Genomic DNA, 16797 nt, shown 5'->3' with positions numbered 1-16797 from the left:
CTTTGTACTGATTTCTTTTCAAGATAAAACCAAATAAAACCTCTAAAGCTGTCAGTATATTTATTTCATAGTTGCAGTCATTCTCTGGGTGAAAATACTAACTCTCTCATTTACCAGAATTTGTCACAAACTCTACATTTTATTTTCCTCATCTGTAAAATGGAAGTAAAACAACTTCTTTCATGGGGGTTATGGTAAAGATTAAATAAAATAATGAAAGTACAGTGCTTAGCAAATAATAAGCAAACAATAAATAAATGTCTGTGGTTAAAACAACATTTGTAAAAATATTTCTTATTTGTCTAGGACCCCATAAGAAAAATCTAAACAACATTATCTAAATACTGTAAAAGTAGACCAATCAAACAAAAAGTTATCTTTTATCTTTCATTTGTTTTGACTGAAAGACCTTCTTAAGACTAATGCCTCGTAGTTCCAGAATCTTCTAGTATCAACCACACTATAATGATACTCTTTTTGTTTTGTGCTGCTTTGGATGGAATCTAATATGGATAGTCTTTTTACAGAATTCTGACACAAGAGACAGCCCAGAAATGGACCCACACAAACACAATGCACTGATCTTTGACAAAGGAGTGAAGGCAATTCGATGGAGAAAGAACAGTCTTTTCAACAAACACTGCTGGGACAACCGAACATTCACATGCAAAAAAAGAAAAAGAATTCAGACACAGAGCTTACACCTTTCACAAACATGAATTCAAAAGAGATCATAGACCTAAATGTAAAACACAAAACTTCTGGAAGATAATAGAAGAAACTGTAAGTGACTTTGGGTTTGGCAACAAGTTTTTAGATATAACATCAAAAGCACGACCCATGAAAGAAAAAAAATGGTAAGCAGGACTTCATTAAAACTAATAACTTCTGCTCCTCAAAAGACACTATTAAAAGAATGAAAAAATAAAAGCCACAGACTGGGAGACAATACTTGCAAAACTTCTATCTGATGAGGACTTGTATCCAAGATAGACAAGAACTCTTAAAACTCAACAATAAACAAACAATTCAATGAAAAATGAGCAAAAGATATGAACAGAATTCTGCTTTGCAGTAAACAATGTTCACATGTAAATCCTAGTCTCTTTGAAAGCAAAAATGTTATGCTAATTTCTAAAAAGAGAAAAGCTATAAAATAGTAGAGATGCTGATGCTTTACTATTAAAAAAAAAAACCCAGGGGGCCAGCCCGGTGGCACAGTGGTTAAGTTCGCACGTTCTGCTTCTCAGTGGCCTGGGGTTCGCAAGTTCTGATCCCAGGTGTGGACATGGCACCGCTTGGCAGAAGCCATGCTGTGGTAGGTATCCCACATCTAAAGTAGAGGAAGACGGGCATGGATGTTAGCTCAGGGCCAGTCTTCCTCAGCAAAAAGAGGAGGATTGGCAGCAGATGTTAGCTCAGGGCTAATCTTCCTCAACAACAACAACAACAACAAATTAAAAAGCCCAGAGCATACTAAGCCATATAATATTTTGAAACATTACATTTCAGAATGGAGACATCAAACTATAGAACTTTTTCTTCTTCTGTTTGGAATAACAAACCATATGAGGTAGAAATCAACCAAGGGGGACATTTACATTCATTTTACATGTAAGCTCTACATCTAAAGGATCACAAATGAAGATTTTTCATTTCTAATTAATTTGATTTTTCTTTTTGCGAGTTATTAACTGCTCATTAGATTTTCTCCTAGTACTATTATCTGGTTTGGATACAATTTACAAGGCTTGATGGGAAGAAAATGGACCTTCACTGCCTCTATGCAGAACAGCATTCTCTAGATTTGAGGAGTACAAGTGACTGGTGGAGAGTGAGACTCACCTCTGTTATGATGGCTTTTTGGTCCTTCACCCTCTGAGCCTCTTCTGAGTCCTGTTCCAGGCTGAAGACTTTAGAGAGGGGCACTGGTTTCCCGCTTCGGCACAGGACTGCTTGGCATGTGCCAACGTTGGCCACTGTCAAGCTAAAACTACTTGTTGGGTCGGCAGTGTCAGGGCGGATGTAACAAAGGAGAGCAGAGGAGCCTAGCTTCTGGCCAGCCATTCCTAATTTCCTATTTAGAAAGAAAGGAAAATGAAGACATGGTAGCTAATTTTAGAACAAAGTGGCAGTCCTTCATGTCCGTGATTTCCTTGTTTTTCTGCCATGTGACTGTGAACCAGAATTATCCACCTGAAGGCAGTCTCTTGCTATAGGTGATGATGGTGAAGAGAATCACGTCTTCCATGCTTAGCTGACAAGGAAATTTTACAAAAAGGGTTGGGGAAGGGGAGACAATAAGGGTACGTCTTTCTCTACTGCCTCTGCTTATGTCGGCTCATAGACTACAACGACCTAATTCAGTGGCTTCCGACTTTAGAACATCAGAATCACCCAGAAGGCTTGTTAAAACACACATTGCTGGGCCCACCCACAGAGTTTCTGACTCAGTGGGTAAGGGGCTGGCCCAATAATCTGCATTTCCAACAAGTTTCTGGTGATGCTGAGACTGCTGGTCCTAGAACAACACTCTGAGAACCACTCACTTAGGTTGCAAGTTCCTTGAAGGAAGGACCATAATTCTCCTTGTATTTCTCCCATGCACAAGGCATCTATCCCCTAGATGGCTACTATCAGAAAGATCTGGTTTCAAATTCCAGCTCTGTGATTTAGAGGCTATAGATCCTCAGCAAGTTAATTCTCCCAGAAATTTTTATGATAAAATATCTACCTCTTTGGCTTGTTTTGAAAATAAAAGATATAATAAGAAAAATGCTTGGTATAGTGCCCAGCTCTTGGAGGATGCTTCATAAATTGAGTTCCCTTTCCAAAACCCTTTATTTTGCCAAGTTCCTAGGCTCAATTCTATTACTGAAAAATAGTCTCCTTTCCCAATATCTTTGCTTTGTGTTATAATGACAGATAAAATCAGGTTGGGCTCCAGGCTGCTCCATTTCAACTTTGATTACACAAGTTGACAACCTCTCAGTGGTACATATCCTCTATGCAGCCCACTTGGCGTGCAAGATGCTCCATTAGCTGCTAAGAGATTTTCAACAGTTTGGTTATATAGGGTTTTTGTCCTTAAGTGGCTTAGACTTGAATGAGAAGATTAGTTGGTAAATCCCCACTAATAAGTATTCTAAACACATGAATCTGATCAATGCTTAACCTTTTATAGGTCATTGACTCTTTGGCGAATCTTATAAAAGCTTACCATTTCCTTTCCCCAAATGTACAAATGCATATACACACACACAATTTTTTGTGCATGATTTCTGGGCTTTCCAGATCCTCACCAGTCTTTGGGTCAACAGAGAAAACAGATGGCTCCAGAGACTCTTTAAAGAGCCCAAACTCCACATGCCATGCTGATAGAACGGTCACGAAAGAAGGAGCAAGGTCTCACCTTGCTCTTGTACCTGTAATTTAGACCCTGACTTTCTGGCTTACTGAGACATATTTTCCAAAAGCGGGACTGAGTTAGGGATTATTCAACCCACCTGCTTACCTGTGAGATACCAAGAAGGTGTTAGCCATGAAGACTGTGTCATTTGTTGACTGCTGTACCTCTTCCAAAAGCACGTCTGCCATGGTACACTGGAGCAGGCGAGGGAGCTCCTCATTTCGGTCCCCATCGAACATGCCATACACAGCTCCCACCCCCTCTGCAAAGTTATCCACAGCTAGGGCAGATACACACAGCCTATCACAGAAATACAGAAGGACAAACATCAAAGAATTATTCTTGGTAATAGGTAAAGGATTGGTAAAGGATTATTCTCCAGTGTGCCTTCTTTAAAAAAGTATTAATTGAGGATTGAGAAGAATAGTAGTAAATCCTAATCTACACATGAAAAAAATGTTAGATAAGATAATTAAGTATCATCTGAAAGAGTGATGTCATAAGAAAAGGGGGAATTCAGCCACATCCATGAGCAGTACATATTAGTTTTGCAATGCTGCCAAAGGCTGGACAGATTAAATGTTTTCTCTTAGTAGTGATTAAGGACTAGTATTGTCAATGTCCTTCAGCCGAAGACCCCCAGGAGCACACCTGTGGTTGAATAAGTTGGGTTTATTATGCTGTGCAGCAAGGGAAAATGCACACCGTGGAACTCTAGGGTATATAGGTAAGACAGTATTGGAAAAACCTAGTAGAGAATTTGGGCTTTGGTTGGGTCATTTCGGGGAAGTCTAACAAAGTGGGGAACCATACTAGATTGGGTGCTGTCAGAAAGCAAGGCCATTCTATGGTTGGGTATCTCAATAAATCTTATCTATAGGGAAAGAGGATAAAGCTGTAATTGGTAAAGAAAGTAGCAGTCACCCATTTTAGCCAGGAGAGGGGATGTTTGGTATTTTATGGACTGTGCATTCATCTTGTTTTTGTCTCAGGGGATCATGTTCTCAGGATCTTATCTGATGCTGGCATTCTGTGATTTGTCTATGTCCAAAAGAAGAACGACACAGCCCAACTTGCAGCATCAGATCAGTTCCCAGATCTCAGGGGCTGTCTTTTTTTCCCTCAGTCTCCAGGGCCAAGATACTCACTTATTTCTCTGCCCTGCCATCTCAGCCAGTCCATGGCTCCAGAAGGTAGACGTAATTGTAGAATCAGTGGTTGGCAAAGGTTTCTGATCAATTTTTAGGGTTGTGATATGGCTGTGGGAAGTGGAGGAAGGGAAGATTAAACCATATGCATTTCTGTATTTTACAAAAACAACCCAACAACAATGTATGTTTTTATAAAATAATCTGTTTACAGACCAAGATTCATTTCCAGAGAGACTTAATGACACTAAAGAGAGACTGAAATGACAGTAGTGTGCTGATCCACTGGCCAAGGAGGAGGAGGGAAAGGAGGGAAAGGAAGGAAAGGGGTAGGAGGAAGAAATAGGGGTCAAATATTGTTACAATTGATGCCGTTCATTTCAGTGAAAAACTAAGCACAACAAGGATTTCTACATTTCAGCCAACTGTCCACTTAATATTTTGATACAATGAAGTCTTGGTACAATGAATGAGCTTGCATTGTCTCTTAGATGTTGTAATGTAATGTGATCTGTGCCACCTAAAATATCTATGCCTGGCAGGTAAAAATATTCAGTGTATGGCTAAGCAGTAGTCATCATGCTGAGTTCTGATATAAATAGGCTGACTACTGGATAGAACATCCATCAAAAATTGCATCAGGGGCTGGCCTCATGGCCGAGTGGTTAAGTTTGTGCTCCGCTTCAGCAGCTCAGGGTTTCGCTGGTTCAGATCCTGGCCACAGACCTAGCACCGCTCATGAAGCCATGCTGAGGCAGCGTCCCATATAGCAGAGCCAGAAGGACCTACAAATAGAATATACAACTATGTACTGGGGGCTTTGGGGAGAAGAAGAAAAAAAGACTGGCAAGAGATGTTAGCGCAGGTGCCAATCTTTAAAAAGAAAAGAAATTGAATCAAAGAAGAGAACCAAGCGCTTTATGACCGAATTCATTCTATTCCTTTAGTTAATCAAGATTTCCACAGTCCTTAAGAAGACAGACACACAGCTGGTAGGACTAAAAGCACATGCAGATTCAACTTCAAATTTTCTTCCTACCTAAATGTGTCCAACGTCTTGTGTTCCAGAACCAGATTTGTATTTCCTGTCAGGTCAAGGTCTTGTAAAGTAGCAGGCAAAGCCTCAGGAATCAGGATTTCTGTCAAGTCATTGCAGCTTAGGTCTACAAACTGAGAGGAAAACGGAGAAATTAAGTTAATTCTTAATTCCCTAATGCTCACTCTCCTACTGTATCCTCAAAGGGAACTTAATTTCTTCCCAGGAATCAATTAAATATACTGTGATCCCAAATTGCCACTTCCTTTTTCCTCATTCACACTCTTGCCATTTCTCCCAAAAGCACATCATTCCAGCACATAAAAGTACCTGGATCTGAGGCAACTGCAGTATTTCTGGGAAAATGCTGATGTTGTTGGAGTGTGCGACAAGGGTGTGCAGCCTTTTACAGTTTGCTATGGTTGTGGGAATGGTTTTAAGCTTGTTGCCACTTAGGTTGAGTTCCTCCAACTCCTCCAATTTATTTAGTTTGCTGAAAAAGAAACACCAAAAATAACATACTGCACCTGAAATAAGTAGCTGCCAAGCAAGTACAGTAGCCACAGAGTACAGAGGTGACCTGGTCCACTGCCAGGTGACTAGTCAGAATGAAACAATCAGATACCAGCAAAGGGAACAAACAGCTCACCATGGTGACTGCTCTCGCTGAATCTCAGCCTAATCTGCCTCCCAGTGTGTTTCAAGGGCTGAAGCTTCCCTTGCTTCTCTTACAGCTGTTGGATCTTGTGGGCATGAACATCTTCCTATTATCTGACTTACAGGAAGTGGCTGAACCAGCATGGGCCTAGGTTTGGTAGATTAGTTATAGTACTTGATTTGCCACTAACTAGTTGCAAAATCCTGGGTAAGTTAATGTCAGTGGACATCAATATCCTCAGCTGTAAAATAAAGAAGTTGTACGAAATCATCACTAAGGTTCATTTCAGTTTTAAATTTCTACAGTGACTTATTCGTAGCACAATCCATCTTCTTAAACATTAACTGAGTGCTTATTATACAGACAGCACTGTGCTTGGCACTGTGATGTGATTCACACTCTTCCACAGGATTGAGCAAAAGTTTCTCCACAGCAAGTGAAGTATCTTAAGATGGCCTAACACCTTTATCTAGATTATTACAAATCGCTCTGATTTCTTTTTATCTATTTATTTAAAAAATTATAAAAATAATAAACTGAGCCCAGCCCTGTGGCTGAGTGGTTAAAGTTCTGCACGCTCTGCTTCTGCAGCCTGAGTTCGCAGGTCCAGATCCTGGGCGTGGCCTTACTCCACTTGCCAGCCATGCTGTGGTGGTGTCTCATATATAACAAAACAGAGGAAGATTAGCACAGATGTTAGCTGAGTGCTAATCTTCCTCAAGCAAAAAAGAGGAAGATTGGCAATGGATGTTAGCTCAGAGTGAATCTTCCTCAGCAAAAATAATAATAATAAACTGCTGTAACATGGAGAGAAAGTTTGGAAAATGAAGAAAATAATCAACAATAATACCGCCAATCTGAAAAAATTACTATTCTCACTTTACTGAATTTCCCACCAAATTTTCATATGCAGATTTGTTTTATATAAATTCACATCCTGCCCTTTTCATTAATATATAATAATTTCTGTTGCTAGAAAATAAATTCACAAATGCTTTTAATAACTAAGATCAGTAAATTAAAATTTTCTTTCTTATTGCAATAGTAATACTCAGTGAAAAAAATTTAAAAATAGAGACAGAAACAGAAAAAACAGAAACAGAAAAAGCAGAAAATCAGACAGAAACAGAAAAAAAATCTTTTAATCTCACTACCAGAGATAATCTCTGATGACAGTATTCTTGTCCTTTTAAATGCAGGAAACTATATTTTTCAAATTAAAAAAGATGCCATATTATACATATTGTTTTATAACTTGTTTTTGTTTTTACTTAATAATATATTCAGAAATTTCTTCCATTTCCATACCTCACACTTTTCTCTTATACTCCTCCCTCCCTGGATCTTTCTGACTTGTGAACAGAAATGCAGTACCCCAATTTCAATCAGTCTCTTGCTGAGCACCCAGAAGTGTGCTAGATTCTGAAAATAGTCCAAAAGACACAGAAGATCTGGACTGTGCCTGTGCAATTACAACACTGTTCAGGAGATGACTTGACAGTGGATTTATTATTCAGTATAGAACATATGTTTCCTTTAATATACTCCTCTTAACTTCCATTTGTTTTATTATCTGTATTCAGATTACTCTAATTTTATGTGATCTCCTGTTAATTCTTATGTTTACTTCTAACTTTATATTTTCATATTCTTTGATGTGTTTTAAGTTTTATATCAGCCTGCTTTTGACCCCTCCAACAATAAGAGTGTCATCAAATTAGGCGGAATTCATTAGTTTCAGAGTATTGCATCTGATATCTCACAACAGCTTCACATACTAATAGAACTTGTCAGTGGTCTGTCACTTTCACTTTATATGAACACATTTGAGTCCAACTGAATTAACCTGATAGGATTTCAAGAAATCTGTCACATTCTGAAATTAAGATTCTGTATACATGTTAAAAGCCATGGTTCAAATTCTTTCAAGGAAGCTATCAAGTTTATCCCACTTGTCTCCTCTAAGCTCTAAATATCTCACTTCATAAATTTTCACAAAAATTACAGGATAAGTTTTCTGAAGTTAATCATATTTCTAAGAAAATTTGTAAAATAAAATCAGAATCAAAATATACAGTTTTGTTTTATTTAAAAGTCCAGGACCAGGGGCTGGCCCCGTGGCCGAGCGGTTAAGTTCGCGCGCTCCGCTGCAGGCGGCCCAGTGTTTCGTTGGTTCGAATCCTGGGCGCGGACATGACACTGCTCATCAAACCACGCTGAGGCAGCGTCCCACATGCCACAACTAGCAGGACCCACAACAAAGAATATACAACTATGTACCGGGGGGCTTTGGGAAGAAAAAAAAAGGAAAAAATAAAATCTTAAAAAAAAAAAAAAAAAAAAAAGTCCAGGACCAGGTGGCTTCCCTGGGGAATTCTACCAAATTTTCAGAGAGGATTTAATACATATCCTTCTCAAGCTATTCCAAAAAATTAGGGAAGATGGAACACTTCTTAACACATTCTACAAAGCCAACATCAGTCCAATACCAAAGCCTGACAAGGACAGGACAAAAAAGGAGAGCTACAGGCCAATATTGCCGATGAACATTGATGCAAAAATCCTCAGCAAAGTATTGGCAACCCAAATACAGCAATACATCAAAAAGACCATACAACATGATCAAGTGGGATTTATTCCAGGGACACAGGGATGCTTCAACATCCGTAAATCAATCTTAACAAAATGAGGAATAAAAACTACTTGATCATCTCAATAGACACAGAGAAAGCATTTGACAAGATCCAACAGCCATTTAGGATAAAAACACTTAATAAAATGGGGATAGAAGGAAATTACCTCAACATACTAAAGGCCATATATGACAAACCCACAGCCAACATCATACTCAATGAGGAAAAACTGAATGCCATCCCTCTGAGAACAGGAACAAAACAAGGATGCCCACTATCACCACTCTTATTCAACACAGTACTAGAGGTTTTGGCCAGAGCAATTAGGCAAGAGAAAGGAATAAAAGGAATCCAAATAGGCAGTGAAGAAGTGAAACTCTGTTTCCAGACGACATGATCTTATGTATAGAAAACCCCAAAGAATCCATCAGAAAAACTATTAGAAATAACTAACCACTACAGCAAAATTGCAGGGTACAAAATCAACTTACAAAAATCAGTTACATCTCTGTACTCTAATAATGAACTTACAGAAAGAGAACTCAAGAATACAATTCCATTTATAACTGCAAAAAAAAGAATAAAGTATCTAGGAATAAACTTAACTAAGGATGCAAAGGACTTATACAATGAAAACTATAAGATATTATTGAAAGAAATAGATAATGATGGAAAGAGATGGAAAGAGATTTCATGCACATGGATTGGAAAAATAAACATAGCTAAAATGTCCATACTACCCAAAGCAATCTATGGATTCAGTGCAATCAGAATCCCAATAACATTCTTCATGGAAATAGAGCAAAGAATCCTAAAATTCATATGGGGCAACCAAAGACCCTGAATTGCTAAAGCAATCCTGAGAAAAAAGATCAAAGCTGGAGGCATCACAATCCCTGACTTCAAAATGTACTACAAAGCCATAGTGATCACAACAGCATGGTACTATTACAAAAACAGGCACACAAATCAATGGAACAGAACTGAAAGCCCAGAAATAAAACCGCACTTATACAGACAGCTAAGCTTCGACAAAGGTGCCAAGAACATATAATGGAGAAAAGACAGCCTCTTTTTTTTTTTTTTTTTTTTTAAGATTTTATTTTTTCCTTTTTCTCCCCAAAGCCCCCCGGTACATAGTTGTGTATTCTTCGTTGTGGGTTCTTCTAGTTGTGGCATGTGGGACGCTGCCTCAGCGTGGTCTGATGAGCAGTGCCATGTCCGCGCCCAGGATTCGAACTAACGAAACACTGGGCCGCCTGCAGCGGAGCGCGCGAACTTAACCACTCGGCCACGGGGCCAGCCCCGAAAAGACAGCCTCTTCAATAAATGGTGTCAGGAAAACTGGACAGCCACATTCATGCAAAAGAAGGAAAGTAGACCATTATCTCATGCCATACACAAAAATAAACTCAAAATGGATCAAAGACTTGAAGATAAATCCTGAAACCATAAAATTCCTGGAAGATAATCTAGGTAGTACACTCTTTGACATTGAACTTAAAAGGATCTTTTCGAATACCATGTCTTCTCAAAGGAAACAAAAGAAAAAATAAACAAGTGGGAATTCATCAGACTAAAGGGCTTCTGCAAGGCAAAAGAAACTAGGATTAAAACCAAAAGACAACCCACCAATTGGGAGAAAATTTTTGCAAATCATATATCCAATAAGGGGTTAATCTCCATAATATATCAGGAACTCACGCAACTGAAGAACAACAAAATAGCCCGATCAAAAAATGGGCAGAGGATATGACCATTTTTCCAAAGAAGATATACAGGGCCAATAAACACATGAAAATATGTTCAACATCACTAAGCATCAAAGAAATGCAAATCAAAACTACACTAAGAGATCACCTTATGCCTGTTAAAATGGCTATATTCACTAAGACTAAAAATAACAAATGTTGGAGAGGGTGTGGATAGAAGGGAACCCTCATACACTGCTCGTGGGAATGCAAACTGGTACAGCTACTACGGAGATTCCCCCAAAAAACTAAAAATAGAACTACCATATGACCCAGCTACTGGGTGTCTACCCAAACAACTTGAAATCAACAATCCAAGGTAACATATGTACCCCTATGTTCACTGCAGCACTATTCACAATTGCCAAGACATGGAAACAATCCAAGTGCCCATCGACTGATGATTGGATAAAGATGATGTGGTATATATGTACAATGGAATACTACTCAGCTAGAAAAAAAGACAAATTCATCCCATTTGCAACAACATGGATGGACCTGGAGGGAATTACGCCTAGCGAAATAAGCCAGACTGAGAAAGACAAACATCAGATGATTTCACTCATGTGGAATATATACAAGCACATGGACAAAGAAAACAGTTCAGTGGTTACCAGGGGAAGGGGGGTGGGGGTGGGCACAGGGGGTGAAGGGGAGCACCTATGTGGTGACAGACAGGAAATAATGTATAACTGAAATTTCACAATGATGTAAACTATTATGAACTCAAATTAAAGATAAAAAGGGCAAGGGATGTGAATAGACATTTCTCTAAAGGAGGTATACAAATGGTACAAATGGCCAATAAGCACATGAAAAGATGCTTATTAGCTACTAGAGAAATGCAAATAAAAACCACAATGAAATACCACTTCACACTTACTAGGATAGTCATAGTCAGAAAGATGGACAAGAGAAAGTGTTGATGAAGATGTGGAGAAACTGGAACCTTCATACATTGCTGGTGGGAACGTAAAATGATGTTGCCGCCTTGGAATAGTCTGAACAGTCAAAATGTGAAACATCGAATTGCCATATGACCTAGCAATTCCACACCTAGTATATACCCAATAGACGTGAAAACATATGTCCATACAACAACTTGTGCACAAATGTTCATAGCAACATTATTCATAATAGTCAAAAAGTGTAAACAACCCAAAGGACATCAACTAACGAAGAGATAAACAAAATGTGGTATACCCATGCCATGGACTATTATTCAGTCATAAAAAGAAATGAACTTCTGATACGTGATATACCGTGGATGAAATTTGAAAACATTATGATACATGAAAGAAGCCAGATACAAATGGCCAAATATTGTATTACTGCATTTACATGAAATGTCCAAAATAGGCAAATCAATAGACACAAAAAGCAGATTACTGGTTTCCAGGAGTTGGCGGAAGGGGCAATGGGGAGTAACTATTCATGTATATAGGTTTCTCTTGGGGGTGATAAGAATGTTCTGAAATTGAAAAAAAAAAAAAATATATATATATAGTTTTATTTTTATTCAAATTATATCAAATGTCATTTCCCTATGTTCTTAGTTCTTGAAAACACAATTTTTAATGACTACTTTCCTGGTATAGATGGACTTTTCTGGTGTCAAATTTTCTAAGTATTTTTTTTTATCAAATGTATTTTGAAAGATAGTTATTTCTCCACTGACCCTGTTTAAAACTTTGACAGAATTAAACTTCTCTTATATGTCTTCTTATAGTTGTATCCTGCTAACTACTATTCATCTCTTCCTCCAGGAAGACCAACCCCACTCCCGGGCCCTGTGCAGTGGCAGCTAGCTACCTGTGCCTATCTTTAACATCCTGCATTAATTACACTGCATTGCAATAGCCTATATATTTGCCTATTTCCTCAATTTGACTGTAAATTCCTTGAGGACAGAGATTGTAACTCAATCACCATTGTTTCCCCAGCACTTACACAACACAGTATTTGACATACAGTAGGTATTTTATATATATGTATATAAAATGAATAAATTAATGGACTCAACAGTATTTTATAAAACAGTGCTGACAAGAGAAAAGAAAAAATTATCTTCACAATTTCTTTTATTTCATAAGCCTGTACTTTCCTACCTTGAAAATTTCCAGACCATTATTAAGTAATTAGGACTAAGAATTAAACACATTTAACCACTGGTTACTGATACTTAACAACTAGGTACAGATTTTCCCGTTTGACTAGTGGAGTCACAGCATCAGTAAGTCACTCAATATAAAGCAAGAGTACACAGTATGATAGCTACAATGTAGTCTGACAAATGCAAAATTCAGGTCATGTGTCTGAAATGACCAAAGGCTGCACTCATTTACCTTGCAGGAAAAGTCTGTAGCTGGTTGTTGGCAAGATGCAAGATTCGCAGGTGTGGGTGCCCGACCAGGATGGGCACACACTGATCTGTCAGGAGGTTGTTGGTCAGATAGAGCAGCTGCAGTGCACTCAGACTCTCCTCTCCAGCACAGGCAGATGGCAAAGACTCCAGACTGTTTGCAGATGCATTCAGGTATCTGAGACTGATAGAACACACACAAATCATTTGTTGCCTTCTTATGTAAAACCATCATGCCATCTCAGTATGGAACACTGCCATCCCATGCTCCCAAACTAGTGACAGAAGTAATTTCCTCCACGTAGTTTTCCCCAATTGATTCTACCCAGCGAAAGTTCCTTCTACTCAACTCATGCAAGCCAAGTAGAGAGGAAAGAGTACAGGCATGGTTGTGTTCCCAGGCTTCTGTGGTGGCCTGATGCTAACCTAGCTTCATCTTTTTTAAGATTTTTACATATATATCACCAAACTGAGTTCCAGAAAGGATACACCAAATTATACTTCCACAAGGATAAAAGAATATCAATTTGCTCACACCACTGTCAACACTGAGTATAATAATTCATTTTAATGTTTACCAATCTAATAGGTAAAACATGTTATGATTTAAAATTTGCCTAGCATGGCAAATTTTTATTGGTATACCTATTTTTTTATATACCTATTTGGTATATACCAAATAGGTATATAAAGAATATGCTCACAAAGGGGCAGCTAATATTACTAAATTTGTTGTATGTTCTTAAGTCTTCTTCATGTTATGTGATCCACATCCCTAATTATCTGGTAAGCTGTCGAGCGTACTGAGGCTTGTGTCTTTGTATGTGCCAAAAGTGCTCTGTGCAGAGTTAGTGTTAAAGAAGTATCACTGACAGCTGGCTACAGCTGCTGAGTAACTTCCTTACTACAGATTCTAAGGTTTTCAACTAATTTTATTCAAGCTGTCATTAGAATCAAATGCAGTTTTATGCATTACTAACAAATACTTGTTAATTAACAAATGTTACTGCATTAAGACCCCATATAAACTTTCCAAAAAGAAAATTTCCTTCAAACATTTTTTAGAATTTCCAAAGATTTTACTTTTAGAAAAGTCCAACCAAGTGTATTATACATTAAAAGATGTATAAGCTACCAAACAAAGAACAAGCCAAATGCTAAATGCTCTTTGTATGTCTCCTGTAGCCTTATCTTAAATTACTGCTTATCACTGTTTTCTCCATTTCTAAACTGAAGACAATATTGCCCTCTTCATACTGCAGAAGACTATAATTAAAAACCAGCTTTCATTTAATAGTGGTATACACATTAGATAAACCTGATTACAGGTATTAAAATAGGAAGGCAGACTATTTGTTAATTTACAGTAAGAAAGCAAATAACACCTTTTGGAGTAATGTTACCTTTAAATACACAGTTTTCAAAGTAGGTAGTAAAAAGTGTTGCAATAGAGAATGTAAGTAAATGATAGCTTGGTAAAGCTAGAAATAAAAACAATTAACTTTAGTGGCATGTCCTTTTCGATCTAACGCAAAAGCTGAAACTTGCCCGAGGAAACTGTAACTTCTCTTTAAAGGTCATAGCTGTATTCTTTTCTGAGATGAAAATCTGAACTTTTCCAACCTGTTTAAGTTGTTTACAACACTAAAACTTCTTAAGTATTTGATGGGTATTTCAACTTTTGAGTTAAAGATTACTGCCTCATAAAACAGTGTCATATTTTATTTCACACAAATTGCAAATAAGCCTCCACCCATAGCTGGACTATGAGGTAAACACTCTGTAAACATAGTTCCAAAGGTCACTCCAATGACAAGCCAGTGCAGTTTGTTTAGCCAATGATTCTGCTCTTCTAAATAAAATCCAGAGTACTTACTTTAAGGCCTTGGAGAAGAGGGTATCTGGCAGCCTGGTGAGTGAGTTATGCTGAACATCCAGCACCTCAAGGGGGATGTGCTCCACCAGTACCGGAAGGTTTTGCACACGATTGTGTCCCACCATCAGTTTTCTAAGACTCAAGCTACTAAGAATTCTAAGAGGGAACAGTACAAAGAAACAAATAAAAAAGCTACTTAAATCTTTCTTTCTGAGTCTGCCCTTGGCTATTTAACTGAAATCAGTAAACTAATAGGAACATATTCTTCTAGACAATATAATTACCAACAAGTGCCTGAGCCAAGAAAGAAGCCACGACCATATGTTTACCCACCACCCACCAGGAAGTCATTAAGATTTTTCTGGGAAAAGGTGAATTAATGAAAGCAAACAGCACAGAAAAGATCTAAACAAATAAAGAATTTCTAGAATAAATCCATTTAGATTTTAAGTCTAGACAGCACCAAAAATTCAGTGAATTTATCAGTATTAATATAACTGATTATAGTAAGTTAATAATAACAAAATTTACTATAACAAACACTGCTATTTATTGAGTGCTTAAAATGTGCTAGGCCATTTAACTATGAAGTTCAGAAGGGTTAAGTGACTTTGATTTGCCAAAGATCTCACACAGAATGCAGTAAATGGTACAGTCAGGATTTGCACTAAGAGCAGACTCCAAAGGCTGTGTTCCTACCTACCATGCTACAAAGCCTCTAGTTTAATTTTAAAGATTCCATTAGGTGATAACCACACATTTTACACCTCAGAACCTTTGAATATACCATTTCTCCCCAAATACCTCTCTCTTTCTCCCTCCACATAGAGAAATCCCATCATCTTGTAAAGGTCAATTCAAATAAATATTCTCCATGAAGCATTCTCTAATTATTCAAAGTTCTGAATTTCTAAAATATTTTATTTATACAGTGTAGTGAAGAAGAGTGAAGGCCTTGAAGAATGACTACATTCAAATGCCAGTTGCCATCACCTCCTAGTTAAGTGCAACCTTGGGAAAGGTACCCAGCCTCTCTAAGTCTTATTTCCTTATTTGTAAGATGAAGATAACAGCACCTATATAATACACTTGTGAAAGGATTAAATAAGATGATAAAAGGGAAGTTCTTAGAACATTTCCCAGCTCATAATAACTCATCCAATATCTTATCACCGACCTATGCCAGTAACTCTTGTTACATTTTATCACAGTTATCTGTGCACACGTTACCTCAAAAATCTGCTTACTAAATTCCTTGCAGGCCAAGACTATGCATTAGCTGTTACCCTATTCCTTACAGCACTTCACACTGCCCTGTGCTCAGCAGGTACTCACTATTTACTGAACAAATAAATGAAAGTACCTTAGCAAGGCAACCCAAATCTAGGAAAACAATTAACTACATGCATATAAACACATATTGTAATATGTACATATATAATATATACATTAACACACACATACCTCATAGGAACCTCTGTCAGAAGATTATAGCTCATATCTAATATTTCTATCTTTTTTGCTTCACAGGCCCAGTCAGGGACACACTCTAGCAGGTTTCTGCAGAAAATAAATAAGGAAAAGGTATCATTTAAGATGATGAATGGAACTCATTTCTTGTCTGTAATATGTCTGTTAACCAGCCCCTGAGCCTCTTGAGGGCAGGAGCACCATCCCCAAGGCATCCCTGGTAGCCTACCTGTAATACAGTAGGTGCTTAATGAAAGTTGCTAATAGAAGGGTGGAGAGAGAATATGTATATTGGATCAATTATGCCACATGCACAAAGAATTTCAGCAGTAGGAAAAGATACATGTCGTGGGATGGGATGAGGAAGAAATGAGGAAAGACTTAATAGAAGAAGCAGCATTTTAAACAAACCACCAAAGATGAGTAGGATTTCTACAGGTAACGATTGGGGGGA

At 37.9% G+C, this 16797-nt stretch overlaps 1 protein-coding gene across 2 annotated transcripts in view; it reads right to left on the bottom strand.

Annotated features, from left to right (window-relative positions):
* PHLPP2 (PH domain and leucine rich repeat protein phosphatase 2) overlaps positions 1-16797 on the bottom strand; it is a 71492-nt gene that overhangs the window by 5427 nt on the left and 49268 nt on the right. For both annotated transcript variants that reach the window (XM_070613833.1, XM_070613832.1), the window contains 8 exons: positions 16338-16433; positions 14874-15029; positions 12981-13181; positions 5924-6086; positions 5597-5727; positions 4558-4668; positions 3515-3709; positions 1846-2077 (listed from right to left, as the gene is read on the bottom strand). In XM_070613833.1, coding sequence (XP_070469934.1) covers positions 1846-2077; positions 3515-3709; positions 4558-4668; positions 5597-5727; positions 5924-6086; positions 12981-13181; positions 14874-15029; positions 16338-16433 — 1285 coding nt within the window. The remainder of the gene's footprint in view (positions 1-1845; positions 2078-3514; positions 3710-4557; positions 4669-5596; positions 5728-5923; positions 6087-12980; positions 13182-14873; positions 15030-16337; positions 16434-16797) is intronic.

This window comes from Equus przewalskii, chromosome 3, assembly GCF_037783145.1.
Source record: "Equus przewalskii isolate Varuska chromosome 3, EquPr2, whole genome shotgun sequence".
Taxonomy (NCBI): Eukaryota; Metazoa; Chordata; class Mammalia; order Perissodactyla; family Equidae; genus Equus; species Equus przewalskii.
This window is presented reverse-complemented; position numbering and strand designations above follow the sequence as displayed.